Source organism: Petromyzon marinus, chromosome 4, assembly GCF_048934315.1.
Source record: "Petromyzon marinus isolate PM22_M1 ecotype Great Lakes invasive population chromosome 4, UKy_Petmar_22M1.pri1.0, whole genome shotgun sequence".
NCBI classification, from domain to species: Eukaryota; Metazoa; Chordata; class Hyperoartia; order Petromyzontiformes; family Petromyzontidae; genus Petromyzon; species Petromyzon marinus.
The window spans coordinates 2,104,163-2,129,752 of record NC_133670.1 but is presented as its reverse complement, the minus strand read 5'-3'; the positions used below and the strand labels follow the sequence as shown (position 1 = coordinate 2,129,752).

At 46.3% G+C, this 25,590-nt stretch overlaps 1 protein-coding gene across 1 annotated transcript in view; it reads left to right on the top strand.

Moving 5' to 3' along the window:
• LOC116938838 (integrin alpha-8-like) overlaps window positions 1-25,590 on the top strand; it is a 135,639-nt gene that overhangs the window by 103,848 nt on the left and 6,201 nt on the right. Inside the window, exons 26-28 of the mRNA XM_032946541.2 lie at window positions 1,490-1,618; window positions 20,363-20,476; window positions 24,698-24,799. Of these exons, the coding sequence (XP_032802432.2) occupies window positions 1,490-1,618; window positions 20,363-20,476; window positions 24,698-24,799 (345 nt within the window). The remainder of the gene's footprint in view (window positions 1-1,489; window positions 1,619-20,362; window positions 20,477-24,697; window positions 24,800-25,590) is intronic.

Genomic DNA, 25,590 nt, shown 5'->3' with positions numbered 1-25,590 from the left:
TAGCAGCCACCATGGAAGCAATAACAGGAAGCAGAGGGCCTGGCACTTCAAAGGGAGCTCAGAGGATACAGTCGGCACAAGCGCCATTCGCTCCTACGTGCTAATATGCAACATCTGGGCCCATCTCCACCATCTCCTATCCTCGAGCCTTCTCCAGGCGAGCCTCAGAGAGCGCACCGAGCCTGGCACGGGTGCCGTGGCGACGCTGCGCGTGAACAGCTTTGTTTGGTTATTTGACCATACTTCACCGTGCTGGTCGTGGTGGTTATTTGACCATACTTCACCGTGCTGGTGTTTGACGGTTGGCGATAGGCTGGGAGCACAGCGGTGGGAAGCATAGAAGTACGGTACAAAACAAGGATTTTGCTGCAATGGCCTGTTTCTGCCCACCATGTAATAACGCGACCTATAATACCTGTTATACATGACGGTGGCCCATATAAGCATTAACCAGGCTCAAATTTGCATAGCTTTTCAGTTTTAACAGGATTGGCGCATTCCAGGTGATTTGGGTATAGGGGGTGTTGGTATCACGTCGTTGTAAATAAATACCAACTGTTGTCGCGGTGTTGTTAGTCTAGCGGCAGGACGTGTGTTTGTGTGTTTGCTGACGAGTGGGGAGCAGTGGCGCAAATATTCAGCGCACTGGGCAAAATAATCTGGCGACCCGAGGTTGATTCCCACTCAACAACAAATGACATTGGCGAATATTTGAACCGGTCATTGCGCTCCCCTAGGTAGGCTCGGTCTTAAATGAGTACCTGGTATGGTGTGCAAGCATCGGCAGTGGGGAAACAAATGCGGCCGGGCGTGGTGCTGGCCACCCCCCCCCCCCCCCCCGTGTGGCACTCACCCACCCGCCCACCCACTCACTCACCTACTCACCCACCCACCCACTCACTCACCTACTCACCCACCCACCTACTCACTCACCTACTCACCCACCCACCCACTCACTCACCCACCCACTCACTCACCTACTCACCCACCCACCCACTCACTCACCTACTCACCCACCCACCCACTCACCTACTCAGCGGTTCATCAGCCTGGAATTCACTGGCGCTGCGTGATATTCGAGACCCTTTACAGACATTTAACCAGCTCAATAGAACATACAAGACATAACTGTTTAATGGAGCTTGTAACCTATATAGTTTATAAGAGTTGCACGTTTACCAATGTACTTACCTACCGTTCAAGGCAATCTGTTAGAGCCGTGTTTTTCACACATTTTCAGAGGGGTGCCACTTTCACCGATAAGACATCATCAGCGTGAGGGCCGCCACACATTTGACACCATTGTGGTTTGACAGCAGCAGCACGATGATGATGATGGGGCGGTGTTTTCACTTCATGTTGTCTATTGTCAGGGGCCGCTCGTCAGAGGCCGCACTAAAGGCCACCGGGGGGGCCACCAGTGGCGCGTGGGCCTTGCAGTGAAGAACGCTGCGTCAAAGGCCCTCTTTGTCTTCGTGTGCGAGCCCAGATGAGCATGACGGGAGCGGAGATGCTGCTGAACGACTCGTGGGCCGAGCCGTGGCAGTCGCTTCGCCGCCGTCGCCGCCGGACGCTGCTGCATCTGAGGGCCCTGGCCGCGGACAGGGGGCGCACGCTGGTGAGACGCCACGCCGTCCCTGAGTCGTCAACTATTGTGAGGGCACCACGGTGGCGCCCCGGTGTGCAGGAGGTCGTGGGTTCGACCCCGACCCTGACGCCTGCATGTTTGGAGTTTGCATGTCTCTCTGCTCGTGGGTCCTCTGGGGTTTTGCCTCTCACGTTTAGTAACACACCTTGAGAGTGTTTGGCTGCTATAATTTCCCACGTAATAATAAGCTATCATTTGTGGCCAGGTCGTTTCTGGAAAAGAGCTACATAGCTCAGTGGGCCTTACATGGTAAAAGAAAAAATAGTTGATAGTACATATTATTATTATCATCATCGTGACACTCGCTCACCCAAGAATCCTCATCGAGTCTCAAGACTCTTGTTGTGGAGGGACCCGCCGTGTATCTGTTTTGTCAGATGGGGGGCGATGTTCCTGCTGCTGAAAAAACCAAAGAGTACAATCGGTTGTTACGAGGAAGTTGCCAGATGACTCAGGAATCAAAACGCAGACCTGGACTCGGCCGAGATCCGGGGTTCTGTAGGGATCTCTCCAGTGCAATGGATCGATGGTCACAGTTCAGTCACCAATGGTTCCACAATAAACACACACAGTCCAATTTGGTGTTTGGTCTAATTTGGCTACTTTCCAGCTTTGCGACTTTTAAACGTGATTTGATTCAATGGCGATGGACACTCCATCTCACCGTCAAATGGGTAGGTGTGTATCGATTAATAATTTCACTTGATCCAGACAGACATTTATACTCACAGTACATGCAATAATGTGTGTTTGTAGGAATTGGCTATTTACGGTGCATGCAAGGTATGGGCCAATTTTACACGTGGTCTCGAGGAAATAAAAATTTCCAAACGAGATGGAACAAATGGGAAGCAATTAAAATCAGCGATTCTTGAATCAAATTGTGACCCTGAATTGCGACATTTTATCTTATTATAATTACCTAAATTCATGTATTTATGTTTAACTTCTTTTGCCCCATACGTAGCCAACCGCGCGAATCGAAGGCGCAGGAAAAAAAAATCTCAACTCGGTAATTATGACGCAAATTAAATAAAGAAGAAGAAGACGAAGAAGCAATATCTCAAACAGCTCTTGATAATAAATGTACGTTTCTATTTTTGTTTTGTTGGAAAAAAACCACCATTCGTACATAATCGCTGCCCAAGCACCTCTTGACCTCATCTGGATTTCTCACCTGGGCGCCTGCCTCACTGGAGTCAGTTACAGGGCCACGGAGGGCAATGCAGGGTGGGGTGGGGGGGAAATGCATCCCGTGGAGAGAATGTAATATTCCTCCTGGGCCTGCCCGGGGCTGCATATTTAGTTGAATGAAACATGGGAATGCCAACGGGGGGATGTAGGACTGGCAGCGGCGAGTGAAGGAAGAGATAAATTGTCACTCTGTACAAAACTCAACCCTGGGTTACGTACAGCAGCTCTGTGTTAGAGCACGCACGGTGAGGTTAAAAACACTCGTTTCTTAGCATCACCCAGCCCAGTTGTTTAAATCTTGCGCGACATTTCTATTCTGAATCTTCAATTTGAGCTGCGGTGAAGCGTGCCCCAGTGGTAAAACTCGCGCCTCACAGCAAGAAGGGCCTGGATTCGATTTCTGACCCATGCTGTGTGGCATTTGTACTTTCCCTGTTTCTGCATGGGTTTCCTCCAGGTTCTAAGCTTTCCTCACAAAGCTCAAACAACCGTGCAATACTCACTGACGATGAGCACGATCCAAATCCTCAAAAAAATGTACCTGCAAATTACTCAATTGGGACTACACATACCACCATCGCCCACCCACTGGGAAAGCTTGGCAGGAGTCTCCTGAAAGAGAGTCGTGACACTGAGTGAGGCTTTCCTGGGTAAACAAGCGTAGCTGTAGGGGTAATAATAGCGTTAAACTTACCAACTGCGTGTTGCTTGTACGAATGCGTTTGGCTGGTTTCCTGCTGTCAGGGTTTGATGAGTTATGATGGAGCAGGGCCATGGTGACACGTGTAGGAACGTTATACGTGCCGCTGACGGGGAAATTGATGGCTCATCTCCAGTAACACTCAGTCAGGTGTTAGAGCTTGGCTAAGCGACCTCGCTCATAAATCTCACTTACCCAATACCACCATTGTGTGGTTGGTAATCAGGCATTGTGCAGCAGCAATACCCCTAAGCACCCTTTCTCATCAACACACCTTTATCGCTCATTCATTGTGGTTGTATGTAGGATGGACAACACTAGGGACGTTAAAATTGTTGTTGTTGTTCGGAAAAATAGAAGGAACCGGAAAGAGAGGAATACGTAACAGAGAACGTGTTGATGACGACATGATAAGAGGTTGGTGCCAGAGAGATGTTTGCCAACTATTTGAGCTTATTGGCACAGTAGACAGAGAGGAAAGTGGAAACCAATGACGACATGTGCAGTGGACACCTACGGACTATCTGCCCATGGGTCCTGATGATGTGATGATGATGGTGTATTTATATTTAAAACAAGGCGACAAGCACGACTCTTTTCCCTACTCGCACTTAAGACGTGTAGAATGCATTTGCATTTACCGTATTCTCCGAATTGTAAGACGCTTTGGAAGATAAGACGCACCTGCAAAACGTGTTCCCGATGTAACTTTGTGGAAAATCTGGCCACGCACACGGCGACCGGATTCATCAGACGCACTTCCACCCTGTTGCTTTAAAATACACGGGGATTAAAAAAAAAACTCGTGTCGTATAATACAGAGAATACGGTAGCATGCACTCAGTGCCGGCAAGTATACTTCACGCAGCATTAGTGACGGACACAAGGTAGCAGACTTGGTGAATTCTAAAGCAACACTGGTGAGCTTAGTTCAACAAGATCTGTTGGTTTTTCCTTATTGATAAGTGGCTCGATAGCCGCATGACCCTGCCTGGCAATGGTGCTGTTTGGATAGAATAGATTATTTGATTCCTGCCACGATATGGGAATGTCTATGGGGAATTACCAAATCCCGTGGTCTGCTGTAGGGCAGATGTTTACCATTCTGTAACAGCGTTAACAAAGGACGTATTTTGCATCGCCATTTATATTTTTTGATTATTATTATATGCAGTAGGGCGGCATGTGTATCGCAGTGGTAAAACTCGCCCCCCACAGCCAAAAGAGTCTGGGTTCGATTTCTAACCATCATTTACACCTTTTTGTGTAGAATTTGTATGTTTTCTCTCTCATGTTCCTGCATGGATTTCCACTTGGTTCTCCCGTTTCCTCCCTTGGTAAAAAAAAACATAACATGCAACTAGTCATGGCTAAACATCACAATACAAATTACCCAATTGGGATTCCACACGGCAACATTTCCACTCCTGCGAAAAAAAACTTGGCAGGACCCTCCTGAAAAAGTGTGTAGAGACTCGGTGAGGCTTTCCTGGGTAAACGAGCGTAGTAGTAATAATAATGCTACGACTAACTTCTGTAGAGTATGGATGTATGTTGAACTTCTTTCGCACCGTATGTAGCCAAAACAACGATGGTCCAGACTGCTCTTAAAGAACAAGTTAATTTCCTTGGGCTCTCCTCTGTTTAAATAAAACATAAATTGCATAATTTGTTTAAAGAAGGGACAGTAATCACGGCATATTTACATCTGAGTTCACTGACAGAATTTCGGTTAACTGTACAAATATGGAATGGTCCATCCCGTAACGTGAAGCAGCTGTCGAACGGCTTTAACTTTGTAGCCCAGGGCCTTAGTGTGCTTGTATGTACGTATGTTGAACTTCTTTCGCACCGTATGTAGCCAGTAGTGCTCATCGGAGGTACGGGGGAAGGACAAAAAAATAAAAACAAAGAGAAGTTCTCAAGTTTTCAATTTAGATGCTTTAAAAGTGCAAAGCTTCGGTGGCTTTCTAGCATGGGAAGGAAGAGCGTTCCAGACGGCCGCAGAAGCGCATCTGAAAGCGCTCGATGCGGTGACCGTATTTTTTTTTCGACCGTTATCCAAAACCACTGCGAGGATGACCGGAGTTGGCGTGATAGTTTATGCTTCACGAGATCAGCAAGGTATTATAGTTAATTTGTGGCAAGCACTTGTGTGTAACGAGCGCGAACTTGTACGTGCGCTTGTTCGCACAAATAGGTTTCTCCATTCTCTAATCCAGCCCAGGCCACAACTCTTCCACTCAGTGTGATGCACAGACATTCACAAACGAGGGCCCAGAAATACAAAGGTGGCATCTTAACTGCAACATAATTTTCTGTGGAGTTCCTCGCGGGTGTATAATAACCATTGTGTTCATGATACAATGGCCATGTGCATGTACAGCCCTTGCTCAATCCACTGCTGAATGAGGGCCTGCCCACACCATGTGGATAGTGGTAGGGGTTATTCTAAAATGGCAAAAATAATACTTTCATTTTATATGGCGTCATTAATGCCAACAGCATCCCACAACGCTGTACTTAAATTATATATAAAAAAAACAAATCTCATATACTCGGTCGGCTGCCATGGCGAAAAATAAGTCCAACACACACAAGCAGATGAAAAACATAATACCAAGCAAAATCTAAAATGAATAAACAAATCGAGAAAAGGCACCAAAACAAAATGTACAAACGACTTTTTTTATCAAAACAAAGAAATATATTTTTAAATGCCTTGACCTACTGTGCCACTGCTGCCCATGTATGGCACTCCACTCGACACAAATGTCATAGGCAGTTGATTTTCAAAGGGAAGCGAGTTTTATTAAATTATTGTTACATTTCAAAGGCAGAGATCTAAGAGAGTGATAAGGGCTGTAAAGATTAGCCTGCCTGGATCACGGCATTGCCAGCTCGTGTGTCAGAGCACTGACGGCTGCTCAGAGCCTTGGTTATAATAAATGGAGTAATGTTTACAGCCCTTAGTCAAGCCACCCATGGAAGAAAAGCTTCCCCACACCGCTGCATTGGTCATGGGGGATACTTGAACATACTTCACCATTCGCGTTGCTACCTTTCCGGGAATTGGGCACTACATTGGCGAGATGTTAACAACCTCGCCCGATATGCAGGAGGTCGTGGGTTTGATCCCCTGATGCATGTTTATTTTGAGTTTGCGTGTCTCTCTCCCCGTTTAGAGCATTCTGCTGCTATAAATGTCCACGTGATAAGCCCCTTCTTTGAACTCTCATTTGTGGCCAGGTCGCTTATGAAAAAAAAACTACATTTCTCAGTGGCAGGAATTGATTTGTAACGAGTTCCGTTCCACCGGTATTGCTGTGTGGAACTTTATTGCAGGATACTGCACAGTTCTGGACCGGGCCGAGGCTGGCTTGAGAAACAAGTATGGGACGGATTTGGCCGGCAGTGTAAAAACGTTGGTGACGCAACGCGCCAGTCAGTGTGGGTCGGTGGAGCGCAGGGGTCGGCAGCCTGTTGCTCCGGAGCCGCGTGCGGTGGCTCTTGAAGGACTGCTTCGTGACACCGTTGTGCATTGCGGCTCTTGAGATATTGAGGTTTTTTCTTTCTGTGATTTTGGTTGCTGACCCCGGTATAGTGCATCGCGGGGGATGGGAAGGGGGGCATCCCCCAACACCCCCCACCCTCTCGTGACCTCTGTTAATATCCTCTAAGGCCGTATATGGGATCGATTCCTTTGCATGGGTGTCGCTGTGATAATGTGTGTATGGGGGGCGGTAGAGCAGCATGCTGCGCTACGAACCCGGCGACCCGAGTTCGATTCCCGCTCACGGCAAATACCAGTAACGATTATCTGACTCCGCCCTGGGCCTCCCCCAGGTTGACTCAGCCTCAAATGCGGTGCGTAAACATCTCCACGAGGGATACAAAGTCGGCCGGGCATGGTGCTGGCCACCCACCCCTTTGTGTACCGTGTCGGCCTTCATGGGTCCTCACTAACAGCATTTGCCCCAACAGTCTGTTAAGGCAAATGGGAGGTCTTTGTCTTGTGTGACTGTGTTGATATGTTAATGTGCACGCTTAGGTCTTTGTGCAATGTGCAGTGACAAATATCTGAACCTGTCCTGCTCCTCCCCGAGGTCGACTCAGCCTTAAATGAGTACCTGGTGCAGTGTGTAAATGCAAGCACTGGGGGAGACAAAGGCAGCCGGACGTGGTGCTGAACAGAAAACCTCCTTGTGTATCCTGCCGGCCATAATATGGTCTGGCTAACAGCATTTTCCCCAAAACAGTCTGTTAAAGGCTACCTGGGGGATTGTTATCTTCGTATAATGAATCATCCTCTAGGCTACGAATCAAGCGACTCCAGTTTGATTACCAACTGTGGCTCACATTCGGTCAATTCAGCCTGAAATGGACGACTCGTTTGGTGTTTGCTTGGATCCTGTCATTAATTCATCACTTTGGAGGCATGGATTGGAGGATCACGTGAACATTTATAAAACTCCTAAACCTGATTGACTGTGAGATGGGTATCAGGAGACAACGCAGCAAGTGGATTATTGAATCAATCTGTGTGAAGGTCTGACTGCTATACCCTCTAAAGGTGTCCTCTGGGTAATGCAATTTCATCCCTCATGCAGAACACACACAAAAAATTATCTTTCCTGGGAAGTACAATTCTTCTGCACTATCTTCACCTTTGTCATCGACGTCATGAGCAGCAGTGGAAGCAACAGCAGCTGGTGATAATTATAAATGGTATCTGAAGTTGAGTTTGACCAATGCAGCCTCAAGTGTGGCTTAAGCAGATGGCAAAAGTGTTTTACGCAACTTCGGGTTTTACGACAACAATTCCTACCGACAACTAAGTTGACGTCGATACTGCACATGACGCAAGCTGTTGCCGCAGAACCGTCTCTTATTCTCCTTGCTCCACGGGACGTGAACTAAAACATGAATCGCCAGAACTTTCGAAAGGGGCGCTGTCACGAGTCCTCCCCTCGTGGGTCCAGGTGATAAACCTGGAGGTCGGGGGGCCTCTGGCCCCAGGAGCGTCTCTTTGCATTGCAGTCATTTGAGCCGGCAAAATCGTATGAATGTGCAATGCGGCCAGATGAGTATTTCGATGAGGCTGCAAGGCGAGGCAGGGCCATGGACTGAGCTACTTTTTGTATTTCTGTGGAGATTTAGGGGCCGACGAACAAACAAACAACCGCTCCACTGCAGCGCCCGTCGAGGGCTTTTAAAGAAACGTTCATACATTGACCTGTGTTGAACTCCTTTCGCGCCGTACGGAGCCATCCCGTGCCATAATACGTGGCGGATGACAATAAAGGTCCACAGAGAGGGTCAACGAAGGAGGATGGTGCGGGGGGTGAAGAGACGTCGAAAGGGAAACAGAGAGAAGCATTGTGCAGGCAGGGCCCCTCGGGGAGGGGGGGGGGGGGTGGGGAGTTGTCAGGCTGGAGGAGTAATCGCACTCCGAGTTGCAGGGGGAGAGGACAGGAAACCCGCGGCGATGGGGCTACTCTGGAACGCCCTTTTCCTGCGCCGGAGCACGGAAAAAGGGACGCGTCCCCCCCCCCCCCTTGTAAACGGCGGCGCAACTTCCCGAACGTTCACGCTTTTCCGGTAAAACGTCGCCCTCTCAATTATTCATCGCCTGCACATCACTCGGGGCCCGCGAAGGCCATCAGTCCGCACGCACCGTGCGGGACGATTGATGCGTGTGGTGGCGGTGGATCCGATGGAAACGTGCGTTAAATATTCACGCCGCCCCTGTGGGGACACATCTTGGGTGTTCGCTGCGCGTTCGGCCACTGCGGCCAGCGCCGATGCTGTTAGGTGAGGAATTGTTTTTTTGCCTTTATGGAGGCATAAATTTCGATTTAAAGCTTTCGTGACTGCAATGATTCATCTTCTTTGGTTCTTTCGGTAAAGTCACGTAGAATGATAATAAAATAATAAATTGATAAAATAACACAATAATATTCTCACGACGTTTCGGCCACAACACAAGCGGCCTGTCTGGTAGGACAGCGCTGTCCTACCAGACAGTCTCGCCCCCTTCACCTGATGAAGGCCGCTTGTGTTGTGGCCGAAACGTCGTGAGAATATTATTGTGTTATTTTATTTTATCAATTTATGGAGGCAGTGCCGGATTAAGCTCGTGCGGGGCCTCTAGCATATGTTATAAAGGGGCCCTAAATAAAAAAAAACAAGTAAATATTAAAACACGTGCATTTTTTTACTTGCATAGTAAAGTCATAGTATTTTTTATTTATTTGCTATACAGCCAGAAAATACGACAAATCGCTAACCTTAAACACCCAGTCGTTCATAAAAGTTGAAGGTAGTATAGTACTATAGTAATAGAGCAAGTACAGAGTCACTGAACCGGAATTGATAGCTTGAAAGCATTTAGCGCGGGGCCCTTGAAAGTGCGGGGCCCGTAGCTACTTTACACAAGTAGCTACTACATATGTAGTAGCTACTTGTGCTACGAGTATAATCCGGCACTGGATGGAGGTAATCGCCGCGTGAGCCGAGGCAGTTATAACAAAGACGTGGCTTTAGCTTTAATTGTATCGCAGCCAAACCCTATTACACGCGGTGGATGATTCATTCCTATCTCAACAACAAAAACGCCCCAAGTAAAAACAAAACCTAGGACGCGAACGCGTGCAGGATTGGCGCCAGGTTCATGTTCTCGTGTTATTGCCTGCGGTAGGCATTGCCATCTACTGGCGACTGGGGTTCCAACGTCAACGCAATCACCGACGCGTCGCGTGGAGCAACGTGCTCGTTTGAAGGCGACGAAGGGATCGTCCATGTGAATGGAGCGAGCGAATTCGCCGCTTGTGGGGGGTAGAACAAAAACAAACTCAACACATTCATCGATAACACCGCGGCATATAAAAAATATAACAACAAGTGTAAAGTAAGCGACGTTTCGGGCAATTGCCCTTATTCACAGCGCATAGGCCAAGAGGGGTAGAGGTGGGAGTGTTTATCTCAGCCGTTGGAGTGCTTATCCAAATCGTGCAATCTAAATCTCTGCACCCACGTTAGCCACAAACGTTGGTTTCGTTAATCTGCTGGAAGAACACGCGTGCGTGTGGAGTCTAAAGGCTAAAATCCCCACGGATTACTTTGTGCGGTGATACTTTTAAAGAGATTATGCAAACGCGCATTACATAGCACCTTCCGATTAGCATGGTTGGTTATGTACGGTGTGAAAGAGGGTCAACATACATAGCGAAAGGGCAAGACTGTTAAACAGTTCGCGGAGACCCTTTTAAAGTCAGAATTCACACCACGCACTCAACCGCTTGCCCACACTTTGTCATTAAAAATAAAATACAGCGATACGTCTAACCCCTTTACGTCCTTTCACAAATACGTCGTCACGTTATTGACACCGCTACCCGCGCCCTACGTCGCTGACAGCATCATCCATCCTTTCGCGTATCCGTTGCCTCGGCCCCGTAAATCGCTTTTGATTTGCTTCGTTTCGATATTCACCGTCGCATCTTTCAAGAACGCATCCCTGACGTAAACCGAGGTGTCACTGTACTCTATATATTAACTGTGAGGTGGTCAGACACCTCGCCGAGGTCATGTCCTTGTCAACGTAGTTGAGACATTGCCACTCAAACCCTATGCATTATTAAAAAAACTGCTTTGAAAATATTTAACGTGGGGGGATGGGAGATCTCAGTTTGGTCACCAGCAACTACAAAAACAAACCGTCAAGGCAACTAAAAACAGCTGAACACCTGAACATGGAGCACTCCGTGGTTTGTATCTGAGTGCCCGCCTAACCCCCCAATGACTGAAGGTTACGTGCTGTCACCCTCTGGAATTGTTTTGCCGATTGAGATTGTCCCCATGCTGGCGGTACAGTGTGAGCAATCAGAGAGCTTCCTTAGCCATGTGCATCAACCCGCAATAGAGCCTTGCCAATGGAACTGGTGATAGACGCCAGTTTAACAGTAAATTAGGCCTAAACAGCCAAACGCACTTGGTGACACGAACACAGATGTCGGAACCGTTGTGTATATTTCGCACTCGTTTCTACAACTCTACGCGGCTACCGTGAAGCGCCCAGCGCATTTAAAATCACTATTATTCCTGCTGCACTCCAACTTTGGGGTCCAAATACCACATGACCACAAAGGCACAACATCAAGGCGTGAGCCGACGCTCATTTACGCCGTGTTCCCATGACGATTAGAAAATAGAGCTGGGCCTGTGACGGACCATTCCTGGAGCTGCCCGGGACCGCAAATGCTCCTGTCCCCCAAAACCCCTGGCTCGACCCTCTCTTCAGTCTCCACTCACCCCTGCCTCTCCTTCTCCCTCACCTTCTCTTCTTTTTACGATCAGAGGAAACAAGAAGATGCTCGGTGTAGTCGGCACTTTGCTTCGTTCATCATTTAGGTGTTTTTTATGCTTTGCTTTATGTAACTACCCCCCCCCCCCTTTTTAAATGAAAGATTTGACAAAATATTTCACGCTCTGCTCTCCTCCTTCTTACTCCTTCCCTCTCTCTCTCTCTCTACCCCCTCTCTCTCTACCCCCTCTCTCTCTACCCCCTCTCTCTCTCTACCCCCTCTCTCTCTACCCCCTCTCTCTCTACCCCCTCTCTCCCTACTCTATGTCTATGTTCCCCCTGTTTTATATGTAATATTTGTAAAAAAAATTACTACGACAAGTGCTGCATCTGCACCCAGCCCTTCTCACAGTCCTACGGCCTCTGACTTATCCCTCTATAGCCAGAGGGAAACAATTATACACGTATACTTAGTCTTTATACGGTGTGTAATGCGTGCCTGGGGTTTCACTCTTGGTATTTGCAGGAGAAAGAAACAAATATTAAAACTATTTTTTATTTTACCAGGTAAGGCACATCGAGCTATACGCTCGTTTCAGAAGCCGCCTGGCCACAAATTATAGCTCAACGAAGTGGCTTATCATCATGTGGAAATGTATAGCAGTCAAATACTCTAAACGAGTGATGTTGATTCTAAATGTGGAGGGAAAAACCGGAGAACTTGGAGATAAATCCACACGACCACGGGGAGAGAGAGACACGCAAACTCCAAATATACAGCAGGCGTCAGGGTCGTTATCGAACCCACCACCTCCTGCATACCAGGCGAGGGAGTTAACATCTCGCCATATATTCTATCTATTACTTTGATGCAGTTATGTTTTGCCATCTTTTGCTTTTGTGTTTTCCCTACGTATCAAACCTGCCCCCCGAGTTGGTCGGGCATGCGGGTTGGCGTTCACGGCCACGCGTCCCTTCTGTGCCGACCGCGGGACATCGCAACTCACTCCGAGAGTCAACGTCTGAGAGTTTGCTTCTCCAGTGAGCATAGAGGCGCTGCTCATCTCCCGTTTACAGCCCGGAGCCACTGGTGGAAATTCCACATTCCTGTGGTGGAGACGAGTCTAACCATAGGGTAACCACTGTTGATCTTCCCCACAAAGGCAGCGCATTCCAATCGAAGTATTTGGATAATTGTTCAGCTGTGTATCTGGATTTCAACCGTTCATCCTTGCTCCTGATATATAATCAGGTGACAGCCTACGGAGACCTTCCAGCAAGTCCTAGGTTGAAAAAGTAAAACTATTTAAGCCACAAAAAACAACTCTACAGAGCACTACAAGGAAAGGGGGCTTGATGCTCAAATCGTCAACACGAGACTAAAAAAATCGGTACCATAAATCTAAGGACTTAAGCACTGGAAAAGGTCCAACAGTGTACGAATTTAAAACATTCTCAAAAACAAGTAGAGAGCTGTCAGTGTTTAAGCGTAGCCAAGTTTACCGCTGCATCCACTACATTCCGTTTCCTCTAAGTGGGTGAGCGTCTGCTACAAATGTCCAAATGATGGGGCCACTTTTGTTTAGCTATCATCTGTGGCCAGTCACTTTTGAAAAATAAGTTAATACCTCAGCGGGCTTTGCCTGGTAGGACGGGGATGGTTTAATTTTATTCGAATGTGTTTGGTTGATTTGTTTACCTCTCTTGCACTTTGCACTGCTATTATATTTTTGTACTGTTTGTTGTTGTAACGTTCTTACCCGCCCTTACTGCACATATGTGAATAAGAGCTGTATAGCTCATTGGATTCCTCCAGTATAAATACAAATTCTGATTCTGGCTACGTACGGTGCGAAAGAAGTTCTGCATGCGTACTACATCGCGCGCGCGAAGGGGGTAGGTGCACGTACATGTATTCACGTGGGGGCAGTTATTTCACCGCTGGGTTCGTTCACCTTATTTGGATGTGCCTTACGTTGACGTGCACTATTCGGGCTATGGTGACGCAGCACACAACCGGTCTTACGTATGTAAAGATTGATCTCAGTGGGTCGAGGTGCGCGGTGCATTGTGTGAACTTTAGCACGCGGGAGTCGGAGAGTTTGATCTAGATTTGAAGTCACGTAGGTAGAAAATAAAATACATTAAATCACGACGTTTCGATTGCAACACAAGCAATCATCGTCATCAGGTGGGAAAACCACAGCAAGAAAATGTTTTTGCTGAAGTGGGAGAGATAATTTTCTTGCTGTGTTTTTTTCCCACCTGATGATGATTGCTTGTGTTGCAATCGAAACGTCGTGATTTAATTTATTTTATTTTATACCCACATGACTTTACCGAAAGAACCAGAGAGTCGGAGAGTTCGGCCACGGTGCTGCCCACTCCAACCACCTCACGTGTGCCGTGCCAGCCTTTAACAGGGCCTGACATATCTTGCCCTGATATAGCCAACAGGCTCCATAGGGGTTAGGAGGAGGTTGTGGGATCGGCGTGTGTGTCAAGTTGAAAACACGGCGGCGAGCCACGAGCAGAATGTTGTGCTGGCACGGTGCCCAGTTACAGACATCAGCGGGGAAGTGTTTTTTGTTTCGTTTGACGAGTGAAGCTCTTGAGCACAGGTGGACCGATTGCGTCCATCTTCTCGATCGACTCGCCACCACAAAGATCAGAGGGAGCAATTGAGGCCCCCGGTGAGGTGAAGAGGGGAGGTCGCAGAGAGGGCCTCTTGCCCATGTTTGGTGGTGCAAGGGTAGTCATTGATAACAGTGGAGCTTGACGCCAAAGCTCGTGCTGAAGTGAAATATCAAAGTGAACTTGCGTTTAAGCGCCACTGATTTCACCCCAATTAAAGTGTCCAAATCATACTGCTCTAGTTACGGTAGAATTGCACAGGAAATAAATGTGATAATATTATTGCGTTATTTTATTTTATCATTTTATAATTTTATTCTCATTCTACGTGACTTTACCGAAAGAACCAAAGAAGATGAATCCTTGCAGTCACGAAAGCTTTAAATCGAAAGTTACAAACGGTAAATGTGAAGGTTAGATGCATTTTGCTGTGGTGCGTGACGGTATCATTTAACGGATGAAAAGCGGACCAATGCTCTCTGGCCATTCACTCAGATTGATTTTTACTGCGCAGCGTGAAAATTAAGTGAACGTGTGGCTTAGGGGATTATGGATATAATCGTGTGTAGATTTCACACCGCCGAGACTCGTGATTTGATTCTTTTTTTCTCTCATTTTATATGGACTGAGAGTTGTGTGCAAGCAAGTTCAGTTTCCTTAGGTTGTTCACCGGTGAACATACTATTTAATACATTTAGTTTGGTGAAGTATTTCGTTTAGCCTGTCTCTAAACACGGTATAGGTATATCACATTGTATCCCTTTGAGGTCAGTAACATCAGTATCACTGTGGGAAATGTATGTATGTTGAACTTCTTTTGCACCGTACGTAGCCAACCGTGCTAATCGGACGTGACTGGCTCCGTCAGAGGAATGTGCAATTTCCACCATATGGCTAAGGCGTTCTGGCAGAGATGAACACTGACCCAGACTCGTTTGTGCATGGGGACACTGATCTTTTTTTGCACAGCATTTAGGGAGTCATTCCATGGCCGAGGTGAAGAAGGCCTCTGGGGAGGTAATGCTTGACGTCTCTCCCGAGATCACTCCCAACGCGATTTCAGACTCTGCCATGTCTCTCTCGAGAGTTCCAGATATAGTGAGGGAAAAACTTTTTGATCCCCTGCTGATTTTGTACGTTTGCCCACTGACAAAGAAATGATCAGTATATAATTTTAATGGTAGGTTTATTTGAACAGTGAGAGACAGAATAACAACGACAAAATCCAGAAAAACGCATGTCAAAAATGTTATAAATTGATTTGCATTTTAATGAGGGAAATAAGTATTTGACTCCCTCTCAATCAGAAAGATTTCTGGCTCCCAGGTGTCTTTTATACAGGTAACGAGCTGAGATTAGGAGCACACTCTTAAAGGGAGTGCTCCTAATCTCAGCTTGTTACCTGTATAAAAGACACCTGTCCACAGAAGCAATCAATCAATCAGATTCCAAACTCTCCACCGTGGCCAAGACCAAAGAGCTCTCCAAGGATGTCAGAGACAAGATTGTAGACCTACACAAGGCTGGAATGGGCTACAAGACCATTGCCAAGCAGCTTGGTGAGAAGGTGACAACGGTTGGTGCGATTATTCGCAAATGGAAGAAACACAAAAGAACTGTCAATCTCCCTCGGCCTGGGGCTCCGTGCAAGATTTCACCTCGTGGAGTTGCAATCATAATGAGAACGGTGAGGAATCAGCCCAGAACTACACGGGAGGATCTTGTCAATGATCTCAAGGCAGCTGGGACCATAGTCACCAAGAAAACAATTGGTAACACACTACGCTGTGAAGGACTGAAATCCTGCAGCGCCCACAAGGTCCCCCTGCTCAAGATAGCACATATACATGCCCGTCTGAAGTTTGCCAATGAACATCTGAATGATTCAGAGGACAACTGGGTGAAAGTGTTGTGGTCAGATGAGACCAAAATGGAGCTCTTTGGCATCAACTCAACTCTCCGTGTTTGGAGGACGAGGAATGCTGCCTATGATCCCAAGAACACCATCCCCACCGTCAAACATGGAGGTGGAAACATTATGCTTTGGGGGTGTTTTTCTGCTAAGGGAACAGGACAACTTCACCGCATCAAAGGGACGATGGACGGGGCCATGTACCGTCAAATCTTGGGTGAGAACCTCCTTCCCTCAGCCCGGGCATTGAAAATGGGTCGTGGATGGGTATTCCAGCATGACAATGACCCAAAACACACGGCCAAGGCAAAAAAGGAGTGGCTCAAGAAGAAGCACATTAAGGTCCTGGAGTGGCCTAGCCAGTCTCCAGACCTGAATCCCATAGAAAGTTTGTGGAGGGAGCTGAAGGTTCGAGTTGCCAAACGTCAGCCTCGAAACCTTAATGACTTGGAGAAGATCTGCAAAGAGGAGTGGGACAAAATTCCTCCTGAGATGTGTGCAAACCTGGTGGCCAACTACAAGAAACGTCTGACCTCTGTGATTACCAACAAGGGTTTTGCCACCAAGTACTAAGTCATGTTTTGCAGAGGGGCCAAATACTTCTTTCCCTCATTAAAATGCAAATCAATTTATAACATTTTTGACATGCGTTTTTCTGGATTTTGTTGTTGTTGTTGTTGTTCTGTCTCTCACTGTTCAAATAAACATACCATTAAAATTATAGACTGATCATTTCTTTGTCAGTGGGCAAACGTACAAAATCAGCAGGGGATCAAATACTTTTTTCCCTCATTGTAATACATTTTGTTTTGTGAACCAAAGCCAATGATACAATAGGCATGGAATTGGTTGTAAAATACTAAAATAAAATAAAAACACGCCGAAAAGCAATACTGTGTGAAAGGTTCAAAACATTGAAGTGGTATTTTATGTTCTTGAGGGAGTAAAGTGGCAGTTGTTTTAACGTTTACTGAGCATTCTTGTCTCTGGAATGTGTAAATATCCAAGGAGGTTAAGTCATCATTGATATCTTTTTCCCCGTTTTCCATTTCTATAATTTAAATATTGACATTCCAGTTAAGCATGTCCTATGTCAATGTTTCAAACCGCAGAACAGCGACACTGCGAATTCTCGGCATTAACAGTGCCCAATGCCATGAAATTGTGTCTATCATGTGTAGCTGGGAGACTTTTTTTAGGGTCACCCACTTGAGGCTGAGAGACAAGCCAGACGGTTCAATGGGCTCTTTTAAAATGCCGCCACGGTAATTTGAAGCACACACACGCGCCTTCCTTCCCTCCCTGGAGTGTTGTGAGCCCACCGCGGATAGGATTGGGACGACGACGGGAAAGGAGAGCTACGGCCTGAGGAGAAGACTTTTTTTTAACAACTGAGCTGCCCTGTTTGTCTTGTAATGCTAACTTTAGGATCTGAGCGCACACTTCTAAAGACGACGACGACATTCTTCAGGGAGGTCTTCAGAAGCTGCGCAGTCGTCCTTAAAATTCGGCACCCATTCGTTGGTGACCCCCCCCCCCAATCAGTTGCTCGCTCGAATGTCAGATGGATCACGTTGTGCGCCGTAGTTCAAATTATGCTTTAATTCATTCCTTCATGGGGTTTTAATGCAATAGGAATTAATGTTTCCTCATGGAAAAGCAAAAATTCGGCGCACAACACATATCCGATGTCAGCTTGGATTTAAATAACGTATCATCAATCACTTGTGATGATATATAAAAAAAAAATATTGGCCACAATTTGCCCGTGTATTCCTTCCGCTTGGATTTTGTATGTTCAGTTTTACCATTTGGATCCCTAACGTGCAGTTTGACTCTAGGCAAAGGTTGAAGCGATTTAAATCCAAGAACCATCTGCTACAGCATTTACAGTCCACACTGGGGAACAAGGAAGACACGCCATCATAGGACTTCACTTCACAACCATCTTACCCGTGCCCCTCTCTCTCCCTCTCTGTCTGGCTTTCAAATAAACTCCACAACCTGGACTCAACCAAATACAGAGTAAAACCCGACATTTTAGTATCCTTTCATATTCCTTGGTTGAAAGTTACAATTTATAACGCTACGAAACGCTGTAGTAAACATAAGTCAAAGCGGTTTACCGCTCAAAGAGAATCTGGGACAGGACCCATCTGTTTAAGCAGAAGTGAATATTCCACATTCACGTGGCAGGTTGACTCTATTCGTAATGCAACGTTCATGTGGCCCCGCAGTGGCAAGATGTTACCCGGTATACAGGAGGTCGTGGTTTTGATCTCGACCCGGATGCCTGGATATTTGGAGTTTGCATGATCTCCCCGTAGTTGCGTGGATTTTTCTCCGGGTCCTCCGTTTTTTTCCCTCCACATTTAGAAATATGCGTTTAGAGTATTTGGCTGCTATAAACGTCCACATGATAAGCCACTTCATTGCGCTATCAATTGTGGCCAAGTTGCTTCTGCAAAACAGCGATATAGCTCAATGCGCTTTACCTGCTAACATTTAAAACAATAGTTTAGTTCATAGTTTCAAAGTGGTACTCATTTTATTGAGCCCCAGAGGAATAAAAGGTCAGGTCAACACCCGATTAGGGTTTAACTCGCGACCTTCTGACTGCGAATTGCGAGCTCGGACCGTGTGGCCCGCCAGAAAAACGAGACACCACACACGCCCGACGTGAAGTGGCCACCCTCGGCTTGAATCTGGGATCTCGACAGCGTTGCAAACGTACTCGGTCAGACACTGCCACGACGCCGTGGGTCCGACGTGGGCCCGACTCTCTAAAAGACAACAGAAACATGAATCCAGGCTGGAAACAAATAGCGTTGGTCACATTTTTTCAACTCTTTGAGCTGGTGGTATTGACACCTACATGGCCACACACATTTCTGGTCTGGATAGGGTTGAGAGATTTTGTAAATGCAACGCTGCACACCTTTGTGTGAGTGTTTTTGCCTGGTATGCAGGAGGTCGGGGGTTCGATCCCGACCCTGATGCCTGTATATTTGGAGTTTGCATGTCTCTCTCTTCCCCTTAGTCGCGTGGATTTTTCCCTCCAGGTCCTCTGGTCTTTCCCTCCCAATGTAGAATCAACAAGAATTTAGATTATTTAGATAATTTGGCTCCTATAAATTTCCACCTGACAAGCCACTTCGTTAGCTATCATTTGTGGCCAGGTCGCTTCTGAAAAAGAAACTAATAGCTCAGTGGGCTTTACCTGGTAAAATAAACATTATATAGATATATTTTTGTAGTGATTCGTTTACGTTTTCTGTACTTTGCACGCCTATCGTATTTTCTTATTGTTTGTTGTTGTAACTTTCTGACCCGCCCCAACTGGACATACGTGAAAAAAGAGCTTCACAGCTCATCGGATTCCTCCTCCTCCAGTACAAATAAAGATTCCGATGATTCTGTTCAAGCTTGAAGCACGGGCGTGGGACAAGGGTATAGACACCCTGCAGGCCAGGTCGTCGGGTAGATTTCACTGGTCGGACGTCGGATGGACTTTTCACCGGTGGATGTTTTACCGCCGCGCGCGTGTGTGTGTGTGTGTAGGTGGGTGGGTGTGTGTGTAGGTGGGTGGGTGTGTGTGTAGGTGGGTGTGTGTGTGTAGGTGGGTGGGTGTGCATGTGTGGGGAGCAGTAGTGTAGCGGTTAGCGCTACGCTGCGCTATGAATCTGACGACCCGGGTTCGATTCCCGCTCACGGCCTACACCCAGTGACGATTATCTGAACCGGTCCTGGGCCTCCCCTAGGTCGACTCAGCCTCAAATGAGTACCTGGTGCGGTGTATAAACATCGCCACTGGGGAGACAAAGGCGGTCGGGCGTGGTGCTAGCCACCCACCCCCTCGTGTACCATTCCGGCCTTCATAGGTGCTCGCTAACAGCACTTGCCCCTACAGTCTGTCAAGTCTATACGGGGGAATCTCATGTCTTTTGTTTTGTCTTTGTTCCCTGCCAGAATTGCAGCTGGGCGGAGTGTGCCCACGTGCGGTGCGACGTGGGCGTTCTGCACAAGGGAGAGAGCGCCGTGCTGAAGGTGCGGGCCCGGCTCTGGGCCGACACCTTCCTCAAGGTGAGCGAGGCCCCCGTGAGGCACGGCCGGTTCGTGAGAAGCCCCCCCCCCCCGTAGGGTTTTATAGGGCCCCGGTCCATTCCGGCCTTCCACTGACCTCGCTCCTGCCGCATCGGACAGCTACAGGCTGCTTGAAGATCGACGTGCGAGCCGAGATGGAAAACGGTTGTATGATAAAAAATGTTTACTATTCATCTTTTACATTTGTATTGTGCAGGCGTGGCAGTGCTTATACTTACGTGATATATACCATTTATCACGTACGTAATTTCATGTAATCGTATGTCTTATCTGGACAGGTGATGCCATGGTTGGATTCTATCGGCATTCCATTATAATTGTTACGCTTGTTTACCAAGCAGAGACTTACTGATCCTCAACACTCTCTTTCAAGAGGGTCCTGCCCTACATGCAATGCCAATTGAGTAATTTGCAGGCACTTTCTCAGAATTGGGATGTTTGGCCAGTACGAGTTACACTCTGCGTTGTTTTAGCTGATTATTCAATTCCCAGGCAGCATTATCTCAATCCACAATTGAGGCTGGCTTTGCATGTATTCACAGCCTGGCTTAAATTATATTCACTGTGTCATTTAAGATATTCACTGTGTCCCACATTCATTTATTAAACACGTTCAGAAGTTGCATTTCTCGAGTAAAGCCCATTAAGCTTGGAAGGTATTTTTCAAGGCAAATAACATCAAAGCATTCCACGATCACAAAATATCAAGGACGTGTAAATTGTTATTTTTCCCCTTTGCGAGTAGTGTGATACGAGTTTAAAGCGAGCTGTAAGTCCACGTGCAATTTTAAAATTAGAATAAATTGCACTCGTTTGAATCGAATTGTGAATTGTAAATATGCCAACCGTCAGCCTTATTATCTCAATGCAAGTTCTATTATGGAACTCGAGCGCCACCTGCTGGACAACACAACAAACGGCAGCCTCCGCCATAAGGGGCCTCCTAAACGGTTCAGTGTGGCCGGAATGCACAATGCAGCACAGGAGAATATGTTTATTTTAACGGCAGAGCCTACATGGTCACTGATTGGTCTGAGTGAGATACCAGTCGGCGTGTGTTGGTAATGCTTATGAGACGTGACTTATCCACTGCTGGATGAAGACCGTCCCTATGTTGTCACAATTCCTCATCGTCTGGCAATGCAACGATTCACTTTGTTCCTTCAATCTTGACTTAAAGCTTTCGTGACTGCAGGAATTAATACTCTTTGGGTCTTTCGGTAAAGTCACGTAGAAAAAAAAAATCACGACCTTTCGATCGCAACACAAGCAATCGTCAGGTGAAAAAATACAGCAGGAGAACTGCTGAGGCAGGAGAAATATTTCTCCTTGGCCAGCTTCCCTTCTACCGATGGGCCCTACCCAGTGCCGGATTACCCTCGTAGCAAAAGTAGCTACATATGTAGTAGTAGCTACATGTGTAGTAGCTACATGTGTAGTAGCTACATATGTAGTAGCTACATGTGTAGTAGCTACGGGCCCCGCACTTTCAAGGGCCCCGCACTAAATGCTTTCAAGCTATCAATTCCGGTTCCGTGATTCTGCACTTGCTCTATTACTATAGTACTACACTGCCTTCAACGTTTATGAACGACTGGGTGTTTAAGGTGAGCGATTTGTCGTATTATCTGACTTTTAGCAAATTAAAAAATACAATTACTTTACTATGTAAGCAAAAAATTGTCTTTTAATATTTATGTTTTTTTATTTAGGGTCCCTTTATAAGATATGCTACAGGCCCTGCACTAGCTTAATCCGGCACTGGCCGAACCAATTGGTTGGCAATCCTGGGACGGCTCGGCAAATTCGATGTTGAGTTGCATGGCCATTCTGGAATTATTAATTAATTTTAAGGCAAATTCGATGTTGAGTTGCATGGCCATTCTGGAATTATTAATAAATTTTAAGGCAAATTCGATGTTGAGTTGCATGGCCATTCTGGAATTATTAATTAATTTTAAGGCAAATTCGATGTTGAGTTGCATGGCCATTCTGGAATTATTTATTAATTTTAAGGCAAATTCGATGTTGAGTTGCATGGCCATTCTGGAGTTATTTATTAATTTTAAGGCAAATTCGATGTTGAGTTGCATGGCCATTCTGGAATGATTAATTAATTTTAAGGCAAATTCGATGTTGAGTTGCATGGCCATTCTGGAATTAATAATTAATTTTAAGGCAAATTCGATGTTGAGTTGCATGGCCATTCTGGAGTTATTTATTAATTTTAAGGCAAATTCGATGTTGAGTTGCATGGCCATTCTGGAATGATTAATTAATTTTAAGGCAAATTCGATGTTGAGTTGCATGGCCATTCTGGAATTAATAATTAATTTTAAGGCAAATTCGATGTTGAGTTGCATGGCCATTCTGGAGTTATTTATTAATTTTAAGGCAAATTCGATGTTGAGTTGCATGGCCATTCTGGAATTATTTATTAATTTTAAGGCAAATTCGATGTTGAGTTGCATGGCCATTCTGGAGTTATTTATTAATTTTAAGGCAAATTCGATGTCGAGTTGCATGGCCATTCTGGAATTATTTATTAATTTTAAGGCAAATTCGATGTTGAGTTGCATGGCCATTCGGGAATTATTTATTAATTTTAAGGCAAATTCGATGTTGAGTTGCATGGCCATTCTGGAATTATTTATTAATTTTAAGGCAATTCAGGAATATTTTGAGTAGATTATTTTGGTTGACAATCCTTGACTTACCTATCATATGAATTATCAATGTATATATGATGAATCTTCTTCGTGATTGATAATTAAATTACTCCCCGAGTGCATGTGCTGTAGTAATACTCACGTGTAACTATGGAAAATAAACTTAAATTATATCTTCTGCAAATTAAATCCCCAAGCACTTTTGAAGAAAAATCATGTCAAACGTTACCATTTCAGCTCAACGTTTTAGCTCAAAAATTGTGAGACGTTGTGTTTGAATGTGGGAGCATAATGAACCGAGTGGATAAAAACAAACCATTAGAGTTATTCCTCTTCAGCACATGGACCCGCTTTTACAATCGCATTTAACAAACTAGTCCGGCGTTGTCATGTTAAGTTGAGGGCTTAGTGACATCACTGCACGTGTCGCCGCCGTAAACACACGTAGGTGTTGAGCCATGCGACGCAGGTGCTCAAGCTTCGTCGCCGCGGGGAAATTGCTCGTTGATGAGTGAGATGCCAAGGCTGAGCCTTGATATTGCTTATTTCACGTCAGCGAGAGTGCTCGGCGTGAGTTGCGTGTGCCACGTGCAGATAGGCGAGCGAAGCACATGCTTGGGAAACTGTACTCTCCTCATATTGCAGGCAGCAAATTCGTAGCCGTCTGATGTCACTTGCACCGCAGAGCTGCACACAAAGACATTCGTACAACCTCGTCTCTTATCATGGCCGGTGCTAGGGGGTGCTTGGGATGGGCTCTGCACCAACAGATGTTACTCTGGCCCAGCCAAGTTCACTCTGCTTAGCGGTGAATCACTGTTACGGTGGCCCCCTACACAGCAGCTGTACTGCCCCCCCACCTCCCCCATCCGAGAGCAGCTGGAGTCACGCCTATATCTTATCCACACCCGTGGAAAATCCCAGAGACTTTCTTGTGTTTCTGTGCCCCTCCATTCACAAATTCATCGTTGTGTGACTACTTGCTGTTGATGATTCAAACTTGTTTGTCGAGGTAGATCACTAAGATCTCCTTGCTGAAGTTAAACATTGTTACGTAAGGAGCTGCTGTGCCCCAACCTGATGTCACGAGAAGTCGGAAATATAACTTAAATGAATAAAAAATCCCCCTGTTTTTGTTCGAATGAGTAACTTACCGTTGTCCAAAACGTAATTGTTTTTTCTTCAGTGGCTACTACTGGCGCCGTGTGCTGGATTTAGTCGATGGTTCTTATACATTTGAATTTGTCAAATCTACTTTCAGAATTCTTTAGATTTAAAGTAAATTCATTTGAATAAACAAGTGATTTGGAAACTTGGTCATTGGCACACGTGCAATTTAGAAAATAACTATACTTTGAGATTTTAAAAACATTCTTCAGCATTCCAAGTTTTGTATGTTAAACATCTTTCAGACCGCACGTAGCCAACCGTTGCCAATCGGAGGTGCAGGAGGTTTTGTGATTGCCTCGTGAATAATTCGCCTGGTCGCACTCATCCGTGCCCCTGTTTGTCTCCTCACACGCAATGACAGAGAGAAAACCAGAAGTTTTCCATCCAGGCCTTGGCCAGGTTCGACGTGCTGCAGGTGCCCTACCGAATAAAGCCCGCAGAGTACCCCAGCGGCAGCGTGGTGGTAAGCAGCTCCTCACCTCTCCTTCCCATGAGTGAGCCACAGAACCCCGCGAGCACGGACCTCACGTTGCTCTGTCCGCACCGCTCGCTTCCAAGTTTCCAGTCAACTCCATGAAGTTTCCAGTCAACTCCAATCTGTTGAATATATTCACGAAACGTTTACACACCAGTGAATGCGCCAACAACTGCCCAAGCTCCATGGAGTTGACTGGAAACTTGGGGCAGGAGCACAAATCTTCAGAGTTCCGACATTGGTTTGTGGGCTGGCCTGAATTTCGGTTGCAACAGCGCTAAGGGGTGTACGAGTGGGTATTATGTACAAATGCTCATACATTGGCTGAAAACACCTTAATATAGAGGATCGCAGAGCTTGGGCAGTTGTTGGCGCATTCACTGGTGTGTAAACGTTTCGTGAATATATTCAACAGATTTTTGTTCGGTCCATTATTCCCTTCTGACATGTTAAATCAGTGAAAAGTGTTATTCCACTAAAGCTTCACATTGCCTCACAATAAAGGTTTTATCGGGGTTATTATTCCGCTACATTGAGGCTGTCGTGTCAAAACTTCTGCTTCACGGCACCCATGTTGTTTTTATCAAGAGCGGGGGTTTTCAGGGACACTGATTTGGATTGGCGGCGGTCCTTCCACATGCAATGCCAAAGACGCCTTCTTGGCATCCGATGGTTCGACGTCGTCAGAAATGTCACTGTTGCATCTGCGACCGGTCTCCTAGTGATTGAGAGCTTAGTTCGAGGAAGGAGACGGCTGTCACTTTCTGGACACGTCGCCC